Raw genomic sequence first — 27,012 nt, forward strand, 5'->3', positions numbered from 1 at the left:
ATATAGTTCGGTATTTTTCATACAATTTCATACATTATATATCAAAGAAAATATTTTCCACCCATAATATGATCAAAAATATGTATAATTGAAATTAATTTTAATCACTATTTTATTCATATCGTTTTTATAAAGACCAAGGCGGAATAATTGATTCCGGCTTTATTAGGTTATATCTGATATCGATGACAAAAGACAGGAAAACAAGATATTTATTCACAAGTATCACACCACAATTTACCAAAGATTCATGATTGGATTCGTATCATGGCCTAGGTATCACAGTGGCCGCCTTATAAGTGGCTTTGTCAATTCTTGTGTTAAAACATAGTTACTATTCGAGTGTTTCTCTACTATTAATGTAGAAAGTTGTTACTGTTTACTCGTTGCCCTAGCTCTCTTCTGTCAGCAGTCGCAGCGAGGCAAAATAAATCCATAATAGTTTTATCTCGTGTTTATATTATCAGTGCTAGCGATACTACAAGACAGATTGTCTTTCATTTTGTGATTCGATCACGTTTAATAATCCTTAGTTTTTATTCCCCTCATATGTGTTTTCAAATGGTTGTCATCAGTTAAGATCGGCAGGCTATGAAAACCACAACACATCGTTCCGTTGGTCTCACCCATGACAACACCCAAATTTGAGACACAGGAAGATTCAGCCCGGCGGCGACGTAAATCTAGCGCCAGAAGCAATATGCATAGCTCTCAAAGACAAAGTTCTTCCAGCAACCCTGGAGTTTTGATGGTTGGCCCAAACTTCAGAGTCGGTAAAAAGATAGGATGTGGAAACTTCGGAGAACTCCGAGTTGGTGAGTGACCAGTTAGTAAAAGTAAAAGTTAGTGTGGTGTAATAGTAATAGTCCACATTTTAATTTTATTAATCCAGAGTCATTCTCATTCACTATCACTTGCATTTATTTTATATTATTTGTAGCAAGATTATAACTAAACATCATATCAATCTTTTACGCGTTTTATGGTAATCTAGACATTTTTTATCCACTTTGGAAGTTGAAATCATTGTGCTTTCTATCCATCCATTGACATTGCCATTCTACTTTGGCCTGCCTTAACTTACACTACACACGCAACACTGCAACAACTACGAACACGTCATAACTTACTAATATTATACTGTTTAAATACACCTTATATGGCTCGATATTAATAATGTTATTTTGAGTTTCATTGTGACATTGTAAATGAGAGGAGTCTGCTGTTATTCTATCAAAATGTCACAATGACAATGAAATGCGATTCAAATTCAACAAGCCTACTAAGCCACGAGTACTATGATTATGCTTATAACAATAAATATAAAGGAATAGTCTAAGCATATTGGAATGACTTAAGTACAAAAAGTTCTTTACCAATACCAAATGGACAGACTTAACTTAACTGGCTACACAATCATTGACATTTTAAGGTCACCTGCTCTATCATTAACTGTGACTGTAGTGGTTAATTGTGATTGTGATTCCTCCTTTTTTAAATGATTATGTCATGGTATGTTGCGGTAGTGTTTTTAAGTTCCTTTTTCTCATTTGTTGCCAAATTTTGTCTTAAACTTAACTGGCTTAAGTGGGGGACATAGATTTTAAGAAAGCACAGAGATGCCAACTGTTACGAAAATTTAGAGTTTATTACATAAAAATGATGCAAATACGAACATCTTCAAAAATAACATATTTTTGATAGCCGCCATTTTCCTTGTCAATATGAGGTTGAGTATTGATACTTCAGTGTTAGGAAGCTGAATGGTGTTAAATTTCTCATGAAATTGTCATTGAGCTAGATTACACTTTTTTGTTGACATTTTGACATTACTCATCTATTCCTCCCAAATTACACAGTTCTGATTCTTGAGGTTGGCATCCCTGAATGTGTTTCCTTAAATAAAGAATGAAACATGTGTTTTATTGTTTATGGCAAAAGATAGGATACTTAAATGATCATAAATATCTACATCAAGCTCAAGTTTTGCACAACCATATTTTTATGGGTGTATTTCACTTTGCTCAATGGAATTTACATTGCTTTTACAATCTTAAAGACATGATGCATGATTTGGGTTGACTCAAGTGATCAAAATATTTATTTTATATATAGAAATGGTGATCCTCGCTATTTGCTACAGGTCCCAAATAAACCAAGAGGGAAAATGGAAAGCACTTACTCTAACTTACACTACACCAATGTAGTGCTATTACATGATCCATAAATGACCATTATAAGCAATCAATGTTCCAGAGTGCATAAAATGGTTGGAAGGCAGGTATATTTCTGAAGATGTAACACATTCATATGAATCAGTACGTGTAGAAACATCTTTTTACTAGAACTATCATAAAGGATTGGAAGACACTACCACTTGTATCTGATATAAAGCGAAACTATAATACTTGAGTATTCCATACGCCATCACGCACATAAACAGCCGCAGCGATAATTTTTATTATTAGTATTAGTCATACTTTTGCCTTTTGGACCATTTACTCACCCAACCCTTTTACGGTTTAGGGTAACACATTTGCTAGGCTTTCATTCCAATGTAACTTCGTATTCAGGCTTAAAACTACATCTGAAGGATTAATTCCTCTCAAATTTTATTTTCTTTCTTCCTTCCCATCACCTTTGTTTATTTATTAACAGTCGTAATAAAAATGGATACACAACTGCAGTACCAATATCTTAATCGAAGCATCATTGTTACAATTCAGAAGAAAGAAAAAATTATCACTCTGTAAAACATCATTTCTATCATTGAAAAACTGCTACCACATCTTGAGTCCAACTTTTAAGTAGATTACTATCATTACTCTCATGTACTGCAGTACAATCACAATCACCTTTAATCATCTTCTCTTTACTACCGTCTCATGACTACTGTGATCACAGATATAGTGATAGCCACTGTCTAATATCACCACAAAGTTTTTACTACTATCATCACTATCGCTTACTCTGCCACCTCTTCCATTGTTTCAACATTATCGCTAGTCCTACAACCATCATTTCATCACTACTACAGTAGTACTATTATTTTGACTGTCACCACAAATCATCACTACAATTATCTACTATGATGTAATATTTTTGGCTTTTTGAAATGGGTTTTAATTTCATTCTGGCATTTAGATCACCCTAACATTTGAAATTGTTGTGTGAAATGGGATTTCATGCTTTTTTGGCCTAACCTACTTGCATCAATGGTATCATTTCCATATTCCTTACTATCTACAATCACAGAATCTTACCTTTCACAGCTACAAACAAAAATATATTACCACCTACATCTAATCACTTCCATTTCCACTAATCGTAACCCTAAAATAGGATAACTATTGCTGTCATAACTGCCACAGAGATTTTACTACATTCATCATATTGGAAAAAAATAATGCGAAATAATTATTTTTCTTCGAAAGCTCTCAGCGGAAGTATACTTACCTCACGACCGTGATTGTTTTAATTTTTAATTTTTCTCTCTTTCCTCCTTCACACATGACCGCACACCTCTTCTTCTTCTTCTTCTTCTTCTTCTTCTTCTTCTTCTTCTTCTTCTTCTTCTTCTTCTTCTTGTGTCAAGCACTAGATACACATCCTTCAAATCTTCCTTTCATTTTACAACTTACTCAGTCCTGGGCCCAGAAATGTGTGTACTCTTTCAAATACTTGGGATTTTTTTTTTTTTTTTTTTTTGGTATCATAAAATAAGGACCTCATTATAAATGAGTTTGGGAAAGTGACAGGATTTGATTAGTCAATTGACATGTTATTTGTGTTGTGTTCATTAATTAATCCATATTTTTGTCCTGTTGGTCTATTTTCGCGTGTTCAAAAAGTTCCGACAATTTTTTCACCAACCATTTCCAGGCCTGAATATTGTCTTACCACTACATAAATACTACTGTTACTAAAATGTGTGCTTGTAATGTCATCTCTCCAAGCTAACTATCAATTACCTTCTGTCAACAGAACAGCCATTGCTCCTACATCTGCATGGCAACGGACTTTCATCAGCTTCATCTCAGAATACTTCATCAATATATGACTACTATCAACCTCTCTCAACCTGTGTTCACTTTTTTTTCTTTATTATTGTCCTTTTTCTTTTGTATGTAGGAGAAAAATTAAATCTGGTTTCAATATATTGAGGACCTATCCCTTCAAACAAGCAGTTATTTTTGTATAAGTGGGAGGGGAGTGGCTACCATCATTATGTTTTTATTCCAAATTTAGACTCTCTTTTTGTGCATTCAGACTGAAGAAGCTCTTCCAGTTTCGGGTAGCGATTCGGTCAAGATTGTTATCTTCAATTATATACACAGTTTGACATTGTTTTGTCTTTTCCTTTTTTTCTTCTCTTTCTTCCTTCTTTTTATTTTTTTTCATTTATTTTTTAATTATGGTTTTTTGTTTTGTATTTGTTTTTTATTTTATCATTTAGATTGTTCCAAAAGGCAATTCTGTTTGTAACATGTCATGGAGTAAGCTTGATTTTTAATTGGCCTTGGCTGGTACCTTTGATAAAAGTTATGAGGCAGCATTGCTGCTGTTCTTTCTTTGGGGCCAAACCCATATTTATTACTTTTTCATTATCATATAGGACCCGAGAGAGTTGCTCTGGTAATTTTAAGAATCTTGAAACTACCAGGATTGGAATTGCCTAAATATGTTGCAGGTATTGGGACAGTTTGGTACCTTTTGTGGATTTCAATTCCATGGCTCCATGTGAAATATGGCCAACAAATTTTAAGGAATTTGAGATTTTAAATGTTTTAATTTTATGTATGATTAGTTGTGTCCCCTCTTCATTAATTGTCCTTTTATTTGCAGGAAAAAATCTGTACAACAATGAACATGTTGCCATTAAATTGGTAAGTGTTTTGTCTTGTAAGATATAACTTGATAATAATTATTATTGTTATTGTTTTTGTTGTTGTTATTATTATTATTATTATTATTATTATTATTATTATTATTATTATTATTATTATTATTATTATTGTTGTTGTTGTTTTCGCAAAATAGTCATCTAAGTCTAATGTAATGTGTATGTTAATCATCTCTTGCTGAATAAATGCGATACTTAATTTATTTCACAAATAGAGTCACAATTGTTTTACTTATAATTATAAAGGTTTTGAATATATATTGATTTTATGTTTTCAATATTTTCAAGGAACCTATGAAATCAAGAGCTCCCCAGCTTCATTTGGAATACAGATTTTATAAACAACTCGGTCCATCGGGTAGGACTTCCTTTTTGATTACCTTTCTCATTTCTTCATTCTTTCTTTTTTTTTTTTTTTTTTTTTTTTTTTTGAGAGTCAAAAGTTTTAACACCCTTTAGATGATGTACCTCTTGGTTAAAAAAAAAATTATGGGTTCTTCTTTTCTTTTTTTTGTGGGGGGGGGGGGGGGGGGGTGTCACTGTTTAAAAGAGCATTACAAAATTCATGCTCATTTATGATTTATACATTACATTTGTTCTGTAGAATTAAAATTAAAATGTTTTTTATTATTATTATGTTCTAACTGTGCAGAGCATATTTCTTGTCTTAGAAGTACTAGAACTGGTAGCTTACTTGATTACACAAATTACATCTTGTGATAAGTCAGTAATTAGGCCAGGTAGCTCTGTGATGATTGCTGGATTTGACCTGGTAATTATATACAGTGCACATGATCCTTGGGGGGAAACTATTGATTTTTTCTTTCCCATAGTAATGGATGAATGGATAGAATGGGTTGTAAAAGGATGGCATGTTGATATTGAAAGATTTTATTATTTGCTTCAATTGTTGCAGTATTGCTACATCTGCTGAATTATATTTGGCTGTAATTAATTCTCATTATTTGTCTCCTCCGGTATTGTCAAGCATAAATATATTATATATATAAATATATTCATAATAATATGGGTGATAAAATGTGGGCTAAATGAATAAGTAACAGTGTTTTGTCCGTAAAAACGAAGGAAGGCAGTAAGGTATTCTTTAATTGTCAAATTTAGTTAGTAGTTATCTGAATCATCTGCTCACATTGTTTTAAAAAATGGCTATGATTATGCATTTATCCAACAACGTCATTTTGCATTTTGTGCTTTTATTTTATATATTTATTTATTTTTCCAGAGGGTGTGCCAACAGTGTTTTACTTTGGTCCAGTGGGCAGATACAATGCCTTGGTTATAGAATTATTGGGTCCAAGTCTTGAAGACCTGTTTGATCTATGTGATAGAAAGTTTAGTTTGAAAACAGTTTTGATGATAGCCATTCAGTTGGTAAGTTTGTGATTATGTTACAGTTTAAGATAGTAATATTTTCTGCCTTTATTATTATTTAAAATTGATAGTTTTATACCATTTTATAATGATCAAAAGGCAGGGTGGCACTTACTATGTGTTTTATCCCCCTATATCTGTTTTCCAATTTGCTTTCTGTCTTTGTCTTGAAATGATATTATTTGGTTTTGCCCTGGCCGTAGTGCTTGGCTGGAAGGGAAACAGTCAAATGCATAGTTATTGTTTTGGGAGTTGATATTCTTTTCCTTGTAAATCATCTCTCTGTTATGTATTATTATGTTTGTTATTTTGAATGTATAATGTAAGCATTTGAGTGTATTCCTCTTAGTGGGATCTTGTGCTGGTGTATGGGTGAGACATTTAGGTGATCTGAAACTAAGTACACTGATAGTGTGCTCTTGGAATCTACATCTGTTCCCTATTTGAACCACTCCCCTTTGTCTTACTTTTTTCCTCAAGTCCTCTCTTATTGTACATCTAGAATCTTTTCACTATCCAATTTTCTTCCTTTTTACTGGTGCTGATATGACCTAAATGTGATGATGCAAGCGCCGTAGAACCCTTAAATTTAAAAAAAAAAAAATAAAATAATGATCAAAACTTTCTTCGTGACATTTGCAGAAAATTCATGGTAACGGGTCTTGTTTTTCCCAAATAACTTAAAACAACCTTGGCACCAATCAATGTTATTTTGAAGGTTCAAATTTCGATTCAAAATAGTCTGTCGACTGTTAGAGCATCTGTCCCCCATTGTTACCTTCTGTCTATCTTGCAGAGACAAATATTCTATGTATATTTTCATTTTCATTTGATTAAAGCAGTGAAGTGTTCTACGTTTTTTTTTCTGCTTTGTCTCATTCTAATTGATTGTGATAGTTAGTTCAAAATCAGAAGAGAAAAAAATCAATAACTTGGTCGAGCATGTTGAGAGCATATATAACAATACAAGATAAGTGTAAAGTGCGGGGCATGCTAATCCCAGCAGTAGTTTCCTTTGTACGTCTAATCACAAGGTTGTGTTTAATCTTTATGATTGTGGTCATTTTCATGGAGGATAAAACTCAAAATTTTGCTTCACATGATGTAATCATATCTTTTTGTAAACCTGAATATACAGGCATAATTTAGTATCATTTGAAACGGAAAATCCAATCGTTGTTTCTGTGCACTTTAACAATAAAACATTGGCATAAACTGTGATAAAATGCTGTTTTGAAATTTTACTGGAGCATAAAAGTTTTATTGATATATATATTAAATCATCTGAAAGACTAAGATCTTGTATCTATCTGTATCAGTTCTAGAAATATTGGTTGCATCATGGTGGAAGTAAAACATTTGAAAAACTCACCAAATTCTACTTGCGGCTTTGAGACCGATTAAAAAATGTTAATTTGGTTAGAGCATTGAACAGCACTCTATTTGCGATGTGACTGTGGTATCAAATGCTATTACTTAATAATAGAATGACCTTACCATAACCTTCATTGTCTCAGTGCCAGGAGTGGCATTTCTCTACCATTCTGCGCCATGTTGCTTTTGTGCGTCCCTTCCTCCTCTTTCCTCCTGATGCAGAATGAAGTTCATGTTGACCACATTAATATTTTATTCAAGTACCATATAATATGTAGTTTAAATGTTTTAAGACAAGAAAAAATACAGTCAATATTGTTATTTTGATTGATATTTTGAGTGAGAGAGTTTTAATGATGGAATAGCTGTGTAAAAACTTAATTTTACTAGTTTTCATCAACTTGTAATTTTTTTTAGGTGACATCAGTGTTTCAGAAGTTGTGGCCTTCCAGAAATCAGATATGGTGTTAAGTAATCTTGTCCAGTATTAAGAAAGTGACATCACTTGATTAAAGTTCTACCTGATCTGTTTAGTTGTCCTTTTTATATTTTTTTTTTCACGCATTATGCTTTTGAGTAAATTTGTGGTGGGGAGGGAGGGTTAAAGGAAACATGAATATGTTTTGCTTGCATTTGTCATCTTAATATGGACATTATTTCAACTGTTTTTGAATTTTTTAATGTTGTGTTTTATCCAGATAACAAGGATGGAGTATGTTCATTCGAAGCATCTGATATATAGAGATGTGAAACCAGAGAACTTCTTGATAGGAAGGCAGTCAACCAAAAAGCAGCATATTATACATATAATCGATTTTGGTTTGGCTAAAGAATACATTGATCCCGAAACTCACAAACATATTCCCTACAGAGAACACAAAAGTTTAACAGGCACAGCTCGATACATGAGTATCAATACACACTTGGGAAAAGGTAGGTTGTGTAACTATTTCTGTCCTATATCCCTCCCCCAAGTTTGTGTGAAGATAGTAAGAGATAATGATGGCATGAAGAGTAAAATGGAACCCTGTCTGTATTGTAAGGGTTGATCACCAGTCGTTGAATGAGTTCTTTTTGACTGGTGATTTATCTGGGTTGGGCTTTTGAGTGTTCACAGAATATTCTTGGTGTCGTATTCTGTTTCTTGTTTCAGCTATTGGTCATCTAACAAAAATATCCAGTTGCACTTTTTAACTATTAACTTTGAGTTTAGAGCTTTTATATTGGATATCATTTGAACTTTTTTCATTATCTGCAAAATAAGTCCAAGGTGCATCTGAGGCTTGGATTGACATTTTTTGATTTTCCAACACAGTAGTTTGTTTTTATAAAAAGGTTTCCTTTCTCATGTTCTAATATATTTTTTAAAATACCCCATACCATTCTTTTTATTTATTTTTTTTTTTTTTTTCTTCACTAATAAAAAAAGTGTTTCGTCTTCCCACTCCTTAGGCAAATAATTGTTTTTATATCCTGTTCTATTGCCAGAGCAAAGCCGGAGAGATGATCTGGAAGCCCTAGGCCACATGTTCATGTATTTCCTTCGTGGTAGCTTACCATGGCAAGGCCTTAAGGCAGACACATTGAAAGAAAGATACCAAAAAATCGGAGACACTAAAAGAGCAACACAAATTGAAGTACTTTGTGAAAATTTCCCAGGTATACTATGCATTTTTTTGGAAAAACTTCTATCTAGGATTGTATATTATTTATTGATTTCTTTATTTCAGAAAGCTGCTCGCTTCTTCTTTGGCATAAATTGAACGTCTTCTAACATTATCAAACCACCAATATGCCATGTGTGGATGTCAAGAGGGTGTGAGTGGATATCTGAAACATCTGAGCAAATCTGATTTGCTTCCACACATTTTTATGTCAAAGCAGACTTTGTCATAGTATTAGTTTGTCTTTGTTTTGTTCACCATTTAGAGAAAAGACTTTTTTTGTCATTTTTAAGTTCAGTACATGCTTCTATTATTTGTTTTCGTTTTTTTTTTTTTTTAAACTTTATATTTTCAACCCATTTGAAGCGGCAAAGTTAGTTAATGCCTACATCATTATATTGTACCTTAGTGTGCAAAATAGTTGTATGGGCAAAAAAGAAAGATCCTATAAAACCTGTTTATTTTTGCATCTTCAAGCATTATTTTATCATATAAATAATTGACTAATGAAGTGGTAATCCTGCTCTTTGTTTCTTTATACTTATACTGCAATAACAGTCAATGTTTAGAAAGAGAACTCATCCTTAGATTGAGAGGTAAAATATAAGAGTTCACAATATTGACTATACGATGTCCAATTGTATGTTCTCTGGTCGTTTTGTTTTAGAATGACCACAAAATGTTTGATAATAGCTGAAATGCATAACAATACATAGTCATTATTGATTCAACCGGTTGTCAAGACTAATCAAAAGTAGATTCTCACTTTATGGCACTTGGTAATGATATTTTAAAAATATTCTTCATATCTCCTCTGTATGAACAAACAAATCATCAATTATGGAGAAAAAGGAACTGTTTAACAACAGGATATCTTCTATTTTTTGTCATTTTCATCTGATTATCAAAAGATTGCTTGGTTGAGTGCGAAAACATTTTCATCTCTGTTGAAATAATTTTGCTCATACTTTTGCTGTGTTTATTCGTCCCTTGGTCCTTATAAAACTTAACATTAAAGGATTGTTCAATATGATGTCTGGATTTATTATAATTTATGAATTTATCCTTCTTCAATGTCCATTTTACACCTTACGGTCTGGGTGGGGATCCTGACCTCCCATAGCGGGCAGGGAGGTACACACTGTGTCTTCTATCCCCTTATGTCTGTTTTCCAACATGCTTTCTGTCTTTGTCTTGGAATGAGATTACTTAGTTTTTTTCCTGGCCCTGGTCGGAGTCCTGGCTGGGAGGGAAACAGTCAAATGCATAGTTATTGTTTTGGGAGATGATATTTTTTCCTTGTAAATCATCTCTCTGTTATGTATTAGTATATTTGTTATTTTTTAATGTATAATGTAAGCATTTGAGTGTTTCCTCTTTGTTGGATTTTGTTCTTGTGTCCGGATGAGACTTATAGGTGATCTCAAACTAAGTACATTGGTGATATGCTCTTGGAATCTACATCGTATCCCTATTTGTTCCCAGTTCCCCTATGTCTTACTTTCTCTTGGATGCTTCAATTGTAATTCTAGAACTTTTTACTATCCCATTTTCTTCCTTTTTACTGGCGCTGATATAACCTTAATGTGTTGCAAGCGCCGTAAAACCCTTAAAAACATAAAACAAACACCTTACGGTAAGTCTTTAGTATATGCTAATTCCCAAAGAAGGGATAAGCTTTATTTAAAAAAATAGTGTCCTGCATTTGTCTCAAGGGATATCATTGTTTGCTATTTACTTATTACTTATCATGAGTTGTGTCTCCCATAGTGGGCAGGGAGGTACATACTGTGTCTTCTATCCCCCTATATCTGTTTTTTAACATGCTTTCTGTCTTTGTCTTGGAATGAGATTACTTGGTTTTGTCCTGGCTGGGAGGGAAACAGTCAAATGCATAGGTATTGTTTTGGGAGATGATATTTTTTTCCTTGTAAATCATCTCTCTGTGTTATGTATTATTATATTTGTTATTTTTGTATTATGTATAATGTAAGCATTTGAGTGTATTCCTCTTTGTTGGATTTTGTGCTTGTTCCTGGATGACTTATAGGTGATCTCAAACTAAGTACATAAGTGGTATGCTCTTGGAATCTACATCTGATCCCTATTTGTTCCCCGTTCCCCTTTGTCTTGCTTTCTCATGGGTGCTTTAATTGTAATTCTAGATCTTTTTACTATCCCATTTTCTTCCTTTTTACTGGCGCTGATATGACCTAAATGTGTTGCAAGCGCCGTAAAACCCTTAAAAACAAAACAATCTCTCTCTCTCTCTCTTTCTCTCTCTCTCTCTCTCTCTCTCTCTCTCTCTCTCTCTCTCTCTCTCTCTCTCTCTCTCTCTCTCTCAACATGAGTTGTTCTTGGATGCTCTACGATCTATATTTGCTCTCCTTTTTTTTTTTCATCTTATGGTGCATTTTATGATATTTAACACTTTTACCTCTTGTTTCAGAAGAACTTGCTACATACTTGCGTTATGTCAGAAAGTTGGACTTTTTCGAAACTCCAGACTACGATTATTTACGAAAGCTATTCACCGATCTCATGGAAAAAATGACATATGAATGTGATTGGCAGTTTGATTGGGTTGGACGTCAGGTGGTTAGTGCTATTTCAAATTTCCTTTTATTTTTATTAATTGATTTATTTGAATTTTTATTTTCCTTGTTCTTTTTTAGTTAATTCTTGAGTTATTCCAATAAGGCAGAATTTTACTCATGTGGTGTGTTCATTTTATTGTAGTACAGCTAAAAGGCATTCAATTCTCTGTTAACTATGACAGATGTTTAGATTGTTTACTTTAATTCACTGATAAATACTCTCATTTACTTTTTTTTACGTAACAATTTTTTATTATGTACTTAATAAAGAGTGCTCAATATTAGCATTGCTAGGCGTGTAAAAGCTATTTTAGGCATTAAAGCATGAGGGTGAAGTAAAATATGGATGATAATGGTCATTTTCTCTCTCTCTCTCTCTCTCTCTCTCTCTCTCTCTCTCTCTCTCTCTCTCTCTCTCTCTTATATATATATATATATATATATATATATATATATATATATATATATATATATATATATATATATATATATATATAATATATAATCTCTATATATCTATCTCTCTCCATTTGTGTTTCTTGTAGTAATGAGTAAATTTTTCTCTTTTCAATTCAGTCAACTCCTCAGAGTACTGTTGAAACTGGGGTGTCACCTGCTAGAGATCAGAACCAAAGGGAAAGGCATCCAGCTGCAAAGGTAGATCTTATTTTTGTTAATTTTCGCGGCATTTTATACTTAACATTATAACTGCTGCACCTTTACAACTCTAACTCCCTGTGATTTTTTGATCTTTCGCTCACCAATTTCTTAATCCCGTTTTCCTGTTGAGATGAAGCAAACCTAGTTTGGAATCTGCTATTTATTTCTATACAAGTATATATCTTCATATTCCTCGAGTGATTGACTTTAGAATTTTCCTCTTCACATTTTATGGATTGTTGATAACAATGGTTTCTCTTTACTTTATTGCTTTCTAGAATCAATGGTCAACACGGAGTTTTGCGGTGATTATTGAAATAGCGCTCTAATGTAATAATATTGCTTTCTTACAGTATGGTGTCTTGTCTTTAATTTCATTTTTGTATGGTTGTAAATGCAATCAACATTGATAGAACTTAGGCGTTTAATCTGCCATAAAATTTTTTTCCTGGATATTTTGGGTAGTTGTAGTGTGGATTTTTTGTGAGAAAGGTGTGTTTATTGATTCAAATGTCCACTGATATGGCTGCAACTGATATTAAGGATTTTGGTAGACACAACAAGAAGTATGTCTACAAGAGCTTTGAGAAGCTTACATGTAAAATAAAAAAGTGTCACCTCTCAGGTCAAATAGAAAGAAAGAAAAAAGAATTTTATATTATAATACTTCAACAAACAAAAAATTATCTTTCTTGTTTACTGGGTGTTTTTTTTTTCTTTTGGGGGGGGGGGGGGGGGGGTAAAGCCTTGTGTGTGTCATTTTAATTTAGTTAAGAAAATATGCAGCAGGATTATGAGAAAACTATTTTGGGTCTAATTAATGCTTCCAGCACCTGGTATGGGTGACCCTTAACTCACTCCTAACACCGACTATACCCGGGGTTACTTATACCCCATACCTATTTATTACATTTTTTCTGTGACAAATTATGGGCGTAGTATCAAAGTTAATGTTATTAGTTTTTGCATGTTAGTGGTAGTTGAATAAAACTATCTATGCACATGCTCATTTTTAATACATTCTTTTCCAATTTTGAAAAGTAGTAAAAATCTCGAGGATTGAGTGAGTTAAGACATGTCACAATCATAGAATGAAATAAAATCATCAATATAAATGTTGCAATCAGAATTTACATTTTGTCATCGGGTCAAAGGGATTTTGTTGTCTTGGTGAAAGCTTTGATAACTCTTAAAATGAGCATTGTGTTTTATTAGTCAAAAAGATTTTACCCGGCTGAAGTATAGAAATATACACATTTCTGAAGCCGTTTCCATGGGGCTGGGTACTCTATTCAAAAAGCCAGAATAATAGCACTCGCAGCTTTAATACTTAAGTTTGATACCAATTGCAGCATAGAACCAGGTTATACAGTTGAAACAATATTATTTTTTGACCTTCTAGTTTTATAAAAATTAATTTTGATGATGGATGAAAAAAGGGAAAACGGAGTAGATTTGCCACATTGCTGAAATTTTTCGTTTAACATGCTTTTTTTTTTTTGTTAAATGGTCAAATTGATGTTATTGTTAATATTGGTGATGTTTGATCTATTTATTTTCAGAATCTACTTTTTCTTCTATACCCATTGCACTTGTCGTTGAAATTCTTACCTGTGATATATGCATATGGGAAGTGTGACTATGGTTAAAGGTCATTTAATTCTGTCTATGACAGCTTAGTAACGATTTATAGACTCAAAATCATGGGTCAAATTCTGCCGGCTGTGGCCGGCATGCCGGCCTATTGAAAAATTGAAATTGACCTTGCCGGCAAATGAAAAGCCCTGCCGGCGAGATGAGTAAATTACCGGCTTAGTAAAAAAAAAATCATCGTGGTCAGATTAAAAAAAAAAAAATTATTTCGTTTTCATCGGATGAGCATAATTTTGATAATTTACTTTTGTTATGATCAGTTTTTAATATTTCGTTTTCAATGCGTGACACACGTGCAAGTAATCGTAGAATTTAATAGGTGATTACAATACTTTTCTTATTGTTTCATAGGTATCGTTATGCGTTATTTCATATTTGACTTCAATCAATTCCAATTATGGGTTCGATAGTTTCCATTTAGCGTCCTCGCCTTTCATGTGCTACAAGCTCAGTGCCTTTATTTTACTTTGTTACTTTATATTATTATTTCAAGTGTGCAGCAATGAAGTTTATTGAGTTTGATTCGATATCAGTGTGGATAATGGTATCCGCAATCCTTGGAAGCCAAATTGGCCTAATGAACTTTGTAAGAACGGTAAGGCTTTTAGAACGTGGTGTCGGAAAGTTGATGTAAGTGGCAGTGCAATGTGTATTGTTTGCTCAAAAGTTATTGTGTATGGTAGCAGCGGGAAAAAAAGCTCTACGAAAACATGCGGATCATGATGACCACTATTACTCGTTATTTGGCGACAGAGTCTAGTGCCAAGTTAGACTTGAGTAGCTCAGCCACAGACTCAGCCTATACTCTCAAATCTGTGCAAGATTGCACCAGTGAAGTCAAGTCGAGGATAGGGCTTTTTCTTAGTCAACATTGTCTTCCCTTTACATTGGGACCTGAACTGCTTCAGCTATGTCAACAGCTCAGCGAAGAAAAAGTTGGACTAAAAAAGGCCACGTTGACGGCCACATCGGCAACATAGGCCACAACTCATGGTGTGGCTGATGATGTCAAGAAATCAATCAATGAAAACTTGAGCAATGTTTTTTTTTCATTAAATTTGGATGAAGCTACCATGAATTCTGGGAATAAAGTTTTAAATGTTCTTGCTCAGTACTATGATCTGAACTTAGAGAAATGTGTCATAGATTTGATTGGCTGTAAAGAGATTAATGAGGCTCCTGCAGAAAAAGTAATGGAGGTGTTGGATGGTGTGTTGGAAGAGAGGGGTGTGAGGTGGGATCAGGTAGTCAGTATGTTGATGGACAATCGTTCTGTTATGCGATGAAAAAATGAAGGTGTTGAGCCACGCTCACGGAGAAAAAACAAATTCATTTTAGATATAGATGGAGTTACTGTGCATAGAGTTAATAATGCTGCACAGAAACTCTTCACTTCTATTGAACAGTTTCATTGTGTTCAATCCATAGCCTCTGATATATATGTAATAGCCCTAAGCAAAAGAAGTTTTTCAAAGCTATTCAGCAGCTTCTAGGACTGAAAAATAAATGTTTGTTATGGCCTATCAGTACAAGATTTTTGCAATTCAAAGCGGTGTCTGATAGGATAGTTGAGTTGTGGGATGTGCTTAGGCTTTATTATTCAGCATTCCTGCAAACTTCAGAGCAGTCAAAGGTGGACGAGATTGTTGCTGATGCAAGTGTAAAGTTTAGCCTTTTTGCCGGAGGACACAAAAAAACTAAAGAGCTTTGATTTGCAAAGTTTCGAAGCAGAATCTCAGTGATGCAGGTAAACTGAGGAAAGAAAATATTATTTCCGCCATCATTGACAATGAAAATAAGTCTCTTCTTTGCTAGTGCTACCAACTCAGCATAGGTGTTCTGTCGAAATTTGAAGGTTTTGTGAAGTATTTTCAGAGTAAGAAGCCAATTGCTCACACACTCCATTTTAAAATTTTTGAGCGGGTCAATACTTTATTTTCTTTCTTCATCAAACCTGAGAAGATTCCCTCCTTTATTCCTTCCAAGTTGAAGAAAGTGGAATTTAAAGATCCAAACAATCAACTGAAAGATCACAATTTGTTTGTTGGGGACCAAGCATACCCCACTTTGATGAGAGCTATGAAAGATAAAATGAAATTTCCTTGGTTGGGTTGAAAAAGTTTTTTTCTTCACTGAGAGAAGGATATGTGCAGGCTACTTCAATGCTTATGAAGCTGCCTATCGATCACCCTGTTCTTTCAAAGCTATCGTTTATAAGCCCTTGTCATCAACGGTCATCATGCACAGGGCCTGCTGTCATGGAACTTGCAAAGAAATTGCCTAATGTTGTACCAGAGACAGAACTAGGAAGTTTGGACTCTGAACTAAGGAATTATGTGTGTGATGATGAAATCACTTTGATAAACTGCGCAGATGATGATGATGATTTTAATATTGACCATGACTACTGGAGGTTGATTTTTAAATTGAAAAGTAGAACTGGGCCTCGGTACCCTGTTCTCTCAAAATTGGTCAAAGCAATCCTCAGCATTTTTAGTGGGCCTATTGTGGAAGGCTCATTTAATGTTTTTAATGATATCATAGAGGAAGAAAGGACGAGATTGACCAACCATAATTATGAAGCATTGTTGATGGTCAAGAGCTATTTAAATGCCAGGGATTTAAATTCGGCAACAATGGACATCCCCAGGTCAATGATTAAATCTGTAAATTCGTCCTATACGAAATATAATAATGACTTAAATAAAAGGGATGCCCATTTACCAACTTGTGGAAGACCATCAACATTATCATCACTGACTACAATACAATCATCTACATCGTCAGCTACATCATTTGCATCAGCATCGTCAGCTACATCATCAACATCTACATCGTCAGCTACATCATTTGCATCAGCATCATCAGCTACATCATCAACATCTACATCGTAAGCTACATCATTTGCATCAGCATCGTCAGCTACATCATCAACATCTACATCGTCAGCTACATAATTTGCATCAGCATCGTCAGCTACATCATCAACATCTACATCGTCAGCTACGCCGTCTGTATTACCAGCCACTATATCTTCATCATCAGTTACACCATCTCCATCAGTCTCTACTGCATCATCTGCCACTTTAAAAGGAAAGCAAGCCTCATTAATGGGCTTCTTTTCGAAAAGGCAGAAAACCTCTTGATGTTAGCCTTAAGGCTAGTATTGACAGTGATAGGACACATGTAATTTTGTGAAAGTGATACGCCAATTGTTAATTTTATTGATTAAATGATTTCTGGTATTTTTGGATTTGATATTTGCTGCTGACTGCTTCCTATATTTGAATAGAACTACAAGTACACTTAATTAAGGTAGGTATATACGTAGTTCGTTTAAAACATGCTTATTAAGATTTCTAACTTATGATCATAATGACCGGTTTTGTCTGCAGGCTTTTTGTTTTGCTGGCTCAGTCCTGGCAGGCTTTTCATTTTTTCCAACTTTTACCCATGCTCAAAATACTCATTAATTCCATTCTTAGCTTTGGGTTTCTGTTGAAATTTAGAGGTAGTACTCTCTTACTTCGGTAACACGTGGTTATGAAGTTGTGAACTAAATGTGGCCTTTTAACAGTCTGAAATGTCAGGCTAAAGTGATGTTACATCTATTTGAAACCGGGGAGGAATGTTGTGTTTAAATTTTGTAAGTTGTAACAATATTTTTTTTCACGTCACTCAATGCACTTTTGACAGCTGGTCATTGTCTATTGCCTATCAACTGAAATACTGAAATTACTCATGGGCAATATGTGGGTGCTAGAGTCTTCAAAGATTATTCTCAGGTATTGACCGAGAAGGATGTCACATTGTCACATGGAATGAACTTTTTATAAAATTGGTTTATTTTTTATTGTGGGGGGGGGGGGGGGTATTTTTTTCTTTTAAATCTTTCTGATTTGATGTGTTTTGGAAACAATCTGGATATGTCCCAGTAACTGAAAATGACATATGCTACTGTCAGGTTCTGCTTTTCTGTACATTGTTTTAGTGGATTCTCTTTGTTGTTCTTTTTCTAGACCTGTAAATTCTCAGTCAATTATCTGAAATCAGTCAATTCGTCAAATTCAAATATTAAAAAAAAAAAGAAAGAAAGAATTCATGAATCGTAGTCGAATGACCGTGAAGTAATTAGGAATGTTCCACAGCGCTACGCATAGCCGTTTATATTTATGATGGATATATTGCCAAGGCTAAGCGACGCTTCTTAGAATTGCTGTGTCTGAACACACCCAGTGAATTTTTACACAGCCTTCGTGAAATTATCCTTTCACTTTCCAAACCTGTCGTGGTCCCAATGTTACCCAATTTTAACTGAGCCACCGAGCGATAAATTTCACTGTTTCGTCTAAGCCAAAAGTGACCACATTTACTTGGTGGAACCTAAAAGTATGGAAAAGTTTAACGCGAAAGCCGGAAGTGCGTTATGAAGACACCTTCAAATCGTAAGTTATATGATGGCTACAAGCACATCTCGATTGCCTCACGTTGTAAACAAACTGGTTGACTGTTTCTTCGCTGATTATGTACCTAATTATAAGAAACAATTGTAAGTAGCCTAATTAATTCCCACGTAGATTAGTTTTCTGCCATTGTTTTGCTCAAGTGAGCTTGCTGTTTACTATTCATCTCGATTCTTTGGATTTTTCTGATACAAAGAGTTTCAGTGAGGTTCAGTTTCAGTCTCAGTCAATTTTTATAGAGCTCATTTACAGGTCTACTTTTTCTTAGGTGCCTGTGATCAATCTAAATTTAACTAACAATCTAGTCAGATCTTTCTTATCCTAACAGCTGACGTGATGTACAAAGTTAGTAGTGCTGTTAAAGTTCTAAATGCATGGTCAATTTTATATATGATATGGTTTTACAAAGAATTTCATTTGACTTCATTTTTCAGTCTTTTTTATAGTTGATGATAATATTTTGTAATTTTCCTAACCTCCTAAAAGGTATTTATTAGCTCAACTTTTCCAAGTAAAGAGTATGATATGACTTGTCCATCTTAAAATTTTTTTTTTTTTTTATTATGATAAAAAATTCAAGAAATTGTGGCAGATTGCCTCTTTTACTAGTAAATTATTTTATAAAGTAGCTTTGCAGTCTGCTAGAGTTCACATCTCTTATCATGTGAAAAGCTATTTGGGTGGTTTAATGCAAATGAAGGCAAGATAGGTTTTTATTGATTTATCCTGAACATACTGCTTGACAGGTACAATAAAAACAATATTTGACACCTCCGTAAAACACCTAGGTTTATCGCTTTTGTTCTAATGTAATCTCTCTCTCTCTCTCTCTCTCTCTCTCTCTCTCTCTCTCTCTCTCTCTCTCTCTCTCTCTCTCTCTCTCTCTCTCTCTCTCTCTCTCTCTCTCTCTCTCTCTTTTTTTTTTTCTCTCTTTCTTCTCTTTTCTATTCTCCCTCTTCCATTTTTTATCTTTTTATGCATACAGAAGTATCTAGCTGTAAAAATCCTAAACAAGATTTCATTTTGATTGGATATCTCAAAGTAGGGCTACTGTTCTAATATTCTAATCTATAATGATTTGTTTTTGGGTTACACTCCCTAATTTTATCTCTTACAATTGTGGTTACAACAGATGTTTTACTCCTCATGATAGTTTTTTAATAAACTCATACACCACTTTTGCCCATGAGGTTCATAGCACATCCGACTGTTCCTCATATTCAGGAATCAACCTTGTGTGTTAGTGTCCCTGATATTATAATGCAATGATTCCATTTATGGTTATGTAAGAGAAATATTAAGGTCAAATGGCAATACATACTTTTTACATGAAATTGAGCTTGCAACTCATCAGCAACTGAAATATTGAAATACTGTATTTCTCCATTGGAAACTCTGAAGCTGATGTGTTTGTAAAAAAGTGGTTTCATAAGAGTTGCATTTAAATTCCTGATTCTCTGCTTGAAGAAATTTCATTTTTCTTTGTAGGGCTAATGGGATTTCGACTGAGACAAATTATTTTTATCTGTAATCAAGCTTCTTGCATTATCGTTGTCTCGTTATTATCAATAACAAATTACTTATCTACAAGTCCTGGTGTTAGTTTGCAGTATTTATATCATGAAATTTATTGTCAGACGGCACTGACATAGGAAGTATTTGAAAATGTTTAAAATGATTTTATTATAGTAAAAGGACAATGCAGCATTCCTTTACGTTTATATGCCATATGCTTTTGCTTTTCATTTCCTATTCCCCCTTTGAATTTTTCTTCTTAAAGGTCTATGCAGTTTACATTTGAAATTAATGGAGAGATGTTTAGAAGTAGTGATAACGTTTTGCATATAATATGTTGCAGCATTAGCATTTTGAGTTACCTGTTGTGAGGTGTATATGCATAATTATAGTATTCTTTCCTTTTTTATTAATCCTGAACTGGTTATGAACATATACAAGGTTTGACAGCTTTCATAGGTTGGATATTTGGTCTCTGTTGTCTCCAGCACCTGAAGGCGTAGTGCAGATAATCAGGCTCATTTCTCAATTATGATTTTCTTTTTCTTTCTTTCTTTTTTTTTTTTTTTTTTTCTTTTTTTCTTTCCTTTTTGCTGAGATTCCCTCTAGTAATGGTTGGAAAAAGATTCGGTTCTCGGCAACTTGAGCAAATTTTTTTTTACCACCATCATCATAATGCTTCTAACTACCAATTTGCCTTTCAGGCAAGTTCAAATACAAGGGGTCACCATGCGTGGGGTGAACAGCCACGACACACGTACCTAGGGGACAACTTGGCCTCAAATAGGCATGGGGGTTCTGTTCAGGTAGGCGTCCTCATTCCTCCATGAGCTTAAGCAGCAAGGATTCAATCCATTGTGCTTTTGCAAATTCAATTTAGCTCTTAAATTTTTACATATGGATGTCGTCTGTCAGTGATGCTTATTGTAAATGAATCGATGCTTTGGGACTTTCTGTCTCTTTATAGATTTCCCATTCTTTATCATTTCGTTTCTTTTCATTTTTTCTCACTTTAAAAAAAGACTTCTCAAGACAAAACCTTATGTTATAAATATTGTCAAAGCTCATTTTCTCATAAGGAATGTGCATGCCATATGAGGTAATGGGTCGTATATTATTGTAGTGTTTCCATGTATCCCTTTCCTGGATAGTTCCACAAAGTCAAACTGCTTCATATATGTAATATTTTCAAGTGTCGTTAAGTTCAGTGTCTAACATAAGCGAACATGTCAGGTGTTGATTGCTTCAATCAATGCAATATTCTCTTGCCACTCCTAACACAGGGACTTTTTTCACTTTAATAGATAAATGAATAAATGTTTGGCTCCTCCTTAGCTGAAACATATTGCCTTTACTAACTAACCATATACTGTTTTAAAGAGTTGTCCATTTAGTACATTAATTTGACACCTTGTGTTGAAGAGTGAATAGTGAAGAGAGTTCTGTCTTTTTTTTTTTCTTCCATAAAACTAATTTATTGAAAGATTCGTGAATTTTTATGTGAAAATCAGCTGACGTAAATATAGTAGTGGAAGTGCATGATAAGCTTAAATTTTACACTTTGTCTTCATTTGCATGTCTAGGTTCAAAGGAGCTCACGTGGAAATGTAAGACAAATATCATGCAGTTGTTCGTTGATCACTTTTTGACATTGTTCATGTTTTGTTGTTTTTTTTTATCTGTTTGAGTTGTATGGATTTTTTTATTTTTTATTTAATGAATTGCATTTTGCGGATTTTTTATTAACTTTTTGCATGTCATTTTATTTGTTATCTTTAAAATTGAATGAATATCAAAGGACGCATGGATATTTCTATTTTCATTATGCCCTCTTTGATTATTGCTTATTTCTTTCTTCTATATGTTTGTTCCATATTGATATTTGTTAGAAATTTTTTTTTGCATTGGTAACATTTGTGATTGTCTCTTTGCCCTCATTCTATTCTTTTTTTTCTTTTTTTTTCTTTTTTTTTTTTTTCCAGTGGTCTCGCTTGGTGTTGCTGTTAATGTGCATTTTAAAAAATAGTTACTAGAAATCGTTGTCCTTGTCTTTTCAAGCATGTGTGAATGGTCCTGAATAGTTCTACTTTATCATGATGCCATAATGATTTACTTAGAGCAGAATCATGACATTGATATATTCCCTGTGCTTGGTTGATAATTAATGATGTAAATTCGTCGCATTTGTCAAATATCGGGTGTGAAGGGGGTGGAATAATCTAATAATGAGACACTCTTATGAAATTTTGCCGCAACAGAATATTCGTGTTAATTTCTAATAAGAGCTTGTAGTTTTATAGATTCACTGGATTGACACAACTACATACCTGCCAAATCTTGCGAATTTTAGACAAATTTCATGGCCAATTTCTAATTTTTATGGACAATTACCAATTTTTAATTCTCTGCATTACTTACATAATGATGATAATAATAATAACTACTACTACTTTCCTTGTCACATTACTAAGAATTGACATAAAAATTACTAAATTTGAAGTTTTCAATTTGGCAGGTCTGCAATTATGGTATCATTTTAAGGGGTACACTCCAGAAAGAGAAAGAAAAATGCTGAGTTTTGGTCAGAATCAAGACAGCTGTTGTTTTTAATTAAAGAAGATTGCAGAAAGCCACTTTTTTATTTGTTATACCTTTTACAGTTCCATCATTTTGCAAATTGGGCTAGTTGTTAATTTTATCCTCAATCATTTGTTTATTTCAACAGTCGTGTTGCTTTATTTTTCTGCCAGAATATACTTTTCAATACAGGTTAAGCCACCTGGCATGCACAGCACTGTTTGTCATGCAAAACCTTATATGCTTTTTTTTTTATATCTCTGATGTTAGCATCTTTGTGGCAACATATTCCACAATTGCAGTCCAGTCCAGTTTCAGAGTTATTAGACTATGTAAATGGTGCTGCTTGAAGCTCAAAGAAATAAATAACAATGTGAAATTGAATGTAAGCTTCAATTTACTATTCGAAAACAGATAAAATGGACGTTTTGGGTTTCCCCTTTATCAACAAATCAGGATGAATGAGACACTACAGACAAATGAGATAATGTAGTAGTGGCGTTAAGATGAATAAACAAAAACCAAAGGTTTCATTCGTCTGTAGTGTTTCATCCTGAAACCTAAAACGTCCATTTTATCTGTTTTCGTATATTAATTGGAAGCTTACATTCAATTTCACATCGTTATTTATTTGAGTTATTAGACTAAGTGTTTGCATGCACAATTTTGAATTTATAATTTTATTGTAAGAATAAATGTTTTGAGTTCCACTTTTATTTTCTTTCACCGGATATGAGACAATTGGTCATGTCTTATAGACATGGAATGTAAACAACATTTCATTCACCCTTTCTCTCTCGTCTTGATTTTGAAATAACCACACAGAAAAGAAAGAAAAGAACAGATTGAATCGTGATCAGTTTTGATTGACTTTTACCCATTGGTCAAGAAATCCAAATGCTTCCCTAAGGAGATGATTTTGTATTATTGAATTTTCCATATGTCGATTTAATTAAGTCTTTTGAACAAACAGTTGGTATGGCTACTGGTTAGATCTCATACACCATCCATGTGCTTTTGTCACTTTCTGTATAGCTTTTTGAAAGAAACGCCTTGGTTTTACTCAGACCCTAGCTGGAATCCATTGCTTAAGAGAGGAAGTCATTGCATGTGATCTGTGAATGGGTTTTATTAGAAAGAATATATTGTGTCTCCTTTTCAGTGAGAGTACCTCACTGTCATCTCTATGAGACTTAGGGTACCATCAAGCTGGCTACATGGTAGCAGCCTCCAATCGTTGTTCTACAATATCATGACAATTGCTGAGATCTGCATTGTTCTTTTCTTATCCCTTTCTATATTATAGAAGGCAATGAACTTTTATTTGATCAAACTGTCTTGGATGTTGTGTACCATCTTTTTTTTTTTTAGGAATGAACAATGTCAAATGCCCTTTAGTCTTTTAAAACATTGAAGTGGTAGAACTCTTAATTTAATTCTAGTGCAGATGAATTAATTCAAGTTTGTTCATGCTGCAAAGAAAGGGTGGCTGGATCTAGGTATTGTGTATTTGCAAGTGTTATATGGCAAACATTCTATCTGAAGGGTTAGAAGTATGTTCCATATTGTAGGTACAATGTTAGCGTGGCGTGGGTAGAGGATAGGGTGCCCCAGGGGGGTGATCTAATTGATAAGCAAAGGTCAGCGTCAGGGAACAGAACTTTCCAGACTATAATGGAAGATAAAAGACATATTGGTAGTAGTAGTAGTAGTAGTAGTAGTAGTAGTAGTAGTAGTAGTAGTAGTTGTAGTAGTAGTTGTAGTAGTAGTAGTAGTAGTAGTAGTAGTAGTAGTAGTAGAACGCTGTAGTGGAACAGTAGGGGGGGGGGGGGGTGGAGGGGCGAGGTGAAAGGGTCACGGCGGAGGTGGGGGTGGGGGGGGTTTGTTGGATGAGCGAAGGTCGAATCTTCGCGAAGGAACGATGCGATAGTAAAGTGGAATACACCAATAAATAGATAGATGGATAGGCAGATAGATAGGTAGATGGTCAGAAAAGAGGGGAGAGAAGAGAGAGAGAGAGAGAGAAATTAATAAAAGAAAAAAGGGGGCGGGGAGGGGGGGGGTTGGTTTGAGGCGGACCGGTAGAGAGGGAGAAAGTGGGAGGGGGGGACAAAGAAAGAAAGAGAGAGAGAGAGAGAGAGAAAGGGTGGAGGGGAGGTGAGAGAGGGCGAGTAAACAGCCGAGTGATAGCTGGGTCTATATGTATATTAATGGATGAAAAAGTGGATGATTGGACACAATGAGAGAGAGCTAGGAAGGTAGATGACTATGAATCGGTGGATAATCAGTAGATAGATAGCTAGCTAGCTAGATAGATAGATAGATAGATAGATAGATAGATAGGTAGGTAGGTAGAGTTGTACTTTTAGTAGTATGAACAGTAGTAGTAGTAGTCTAGTAGTAGTAGTGGTAGTAGTGGTAGTAGTAGTAGTAGTAGTAGTAGTAGTAGTAGTAGTAGCAGTAGTAGTAGTAGTAGTAGTAGAAGTAGTAGTAGTAGCAGCAACAGTAGCTGTAGTGGCAGAAGTGAGAGCAGCAGTGGTGATGAATATGGGTGACGTTGACATCTAGTGGTGGTCAATCCTGGTGTTGAGTCCGCGTGGAGTCAGCGTTCCCAACAACTTGATCAGGTGAGTTTCCCTACGTCGACGGGTGGAAGTGTCCGAATGGCAAAAACTGAGCACACACACACGCACACACTGTACATCGCAGTGGTCTGGCAGATTGAAGTGTCTGGCCACTGCTGTGTCTGCACAGTTCGATATGTCACGCAAGTGCTGCACGAATCTGTCACCCAGCCTCTTTCCGGTCTCACCAACGTAAGCAATCCCACACAGGGAGCACGTAATCGCATAGACTAGATTACGGTCAGTGCAAGTAAACGGTCGCCTGATGTCCCAAATCTTGTCTGGAAAGCTGACTCTGTCATACTCCCACAGGTGCCCACAAGTCTTGCATCGGGGTCGCATACACGATCTGGCTTTAGGTCCATCCCTAGGTATGGGTTCCAGGCGGCTTCTGACAAGGAGATCCCTCAGGTTACGATCCCGTCGATATGCTACCTACGGGGGTTCTGAGAAAACTCTGTGGGTGTCTTCGCCCGCCTGGAGGATCCCATAGTTCTGCAATAGGATGTTCCTCACTTGATCGGCATGGGGGTGATGCGTGAGGACTGAAATGGGACGCTGTGTCTCCTGCTTCCTGGCATTGCGAGGCCTCATTGCTGCTTCTCTCGACACGAGGCTGACTTTCCGGACAGCCTTAAGCAAAACCCTTTCGGGATATTCCCGTGCCCTAAAAAAATCGAGCATGCGATCACGTTGAAACGCAAATTCATCATCTTCCAGACAGAGTCTCCGCAAGCGGAGTATCTGACTGAATGGGATGGAGTCTTTGCACTTCACCGGATGGGATGACCGATAGAGCAGGTAGCTGTGACTGTCCGTTTCCTTGTAGTGTACAGTGGTCCGTACTCCCGTGCTGGTCAATACAGCCTTGATGTCCAAAAAGTTCACCTCAGAGGTTGAAATCTCATAAGTGTACTCTATGGACGGGTGGAAGGAGTCCATCGCTAGGATGAACCCTTTCAACTGGCTGTGGGTCAATGACGTAATGCCGAAACAGTCGTCATTGTACCTTTTGAACAGCTCGGGGGCAGGTCCACTGTACTGATGGAAGAAGGTTTCCTCAAGGTAGCCCATGAAGAGGTTAGCATATGAGGGACCCATCTTGGTGCCCATCGCAACACCTGAGATCTGATGGAAAAATACATCATTGAACTCAAAAGTGTTGAGTGTGAGCACAAGTTCGGTGAGCCTCACAATGCTGTTGCTGGAAATCCCTGGTAATGGATGGCGGTCGACGAAATGCCTGATGGCACGCAGTCCGTCAGGATGCGGTATGGATGTGTACAGTGCCTTCACATCCATGGTGAAAATTAGCCGTGGACGTTCATCCTGGAATCGAATTTCGTCAATGACACCAAGAGCATGGTTAGTGTCCTTGATATACGATGGCAGGGTGGGAACTATACGTTGAAATACTGCATCGAGGAACTGCGATACCTTCTCAGTGGGGCACGAGATAGCCGACTCAATCGGCCTTCCAGGTGGAGTGTCAGACAATTCCTGGATCTTGTGTATCTTAGGGAGCATGTAAAAACATGGATTACCTAGGTCGCTGGGGTCGTGTTTAAGGACCTCTGCTCTACTAGGTAA

General features: G+C 35.2%; 1 protein-coding gene across 38 annotated transcripts in view; it reads left to right on the top strand.

Moving 5' to 3' along the window:
* Positions 1 to 27,012, top strand: part of LOC144964907 (casein kinase I-like) — a 39,862-nt gene that overhangs the window by 267 nt on the left and 12,583 nt on the right. For 2 of the 38 annotated variants that reach the window (XM_078899651.1, XM_078899644.1), the window contains exons 1-10: positions 159 to 815; positions 4,846 to 4,886; positions 5,192 to 5,261; positions 6,147 to 6,295; positions 8,368 to 8,602; positions 9,158 to 9,328; positions 11,783 to 11,931; positions 12,507 to 12,587; positions 20,926 to 21,027; positions 21,805 to 21,828. In XM_078899651.1, the coding sequence (XP_078755777.1) occupies positions 629 to 815; positions 4,846 to 4,886; positions 5,192 to 5,261; positions 6,147 to 6,295; positions 8,368 to 8,602; positions 9,158 to 9,328; positions 11,783 to 11,931; positions 12,507 to 12,587; positions 20,926 to 21,027; positions 21,805 to 21,828 (1,209 nt within the window). In that variant the 5' untranslated portion in view covers positions 159 to 628. Of the gene's footprint in view, positions 1 to 152; positions 816 to 4,845; positions 4,887 to 5,191; positions 5,262 to 6,146; positions 6,296 to 8,367; positions 8,603 to 9,157; positions 9,329 to 11,782; positions 11,932 to 12,506; positions 12,588 to 20,925; positions 21,028 to 21,804; positions 21,829 to 27,012 lie in introns of those variants that run through there. The other 36 variants (XM_078899653.1, XM_078899648.1, XM_078899652.1 and 33 more) reach the window with 25 other exon arrangements.

This window comes from Berghia stephanieae, chromosome 2 (genome assembly GCF_034508935.2).
Source record: "Berghia stephanieae isolate SIO BIC M18660-M18661 chromosome 2, UCSD_Bste_1.3, whole genome shotgun sequence".
Classification (NCBI taxonomy): Eukaryota; Metazoa; Mollusca; class Gastropoda; order Nudibranchia; family Aeolidiidae; genus Berghia; species Berghia stephanieae.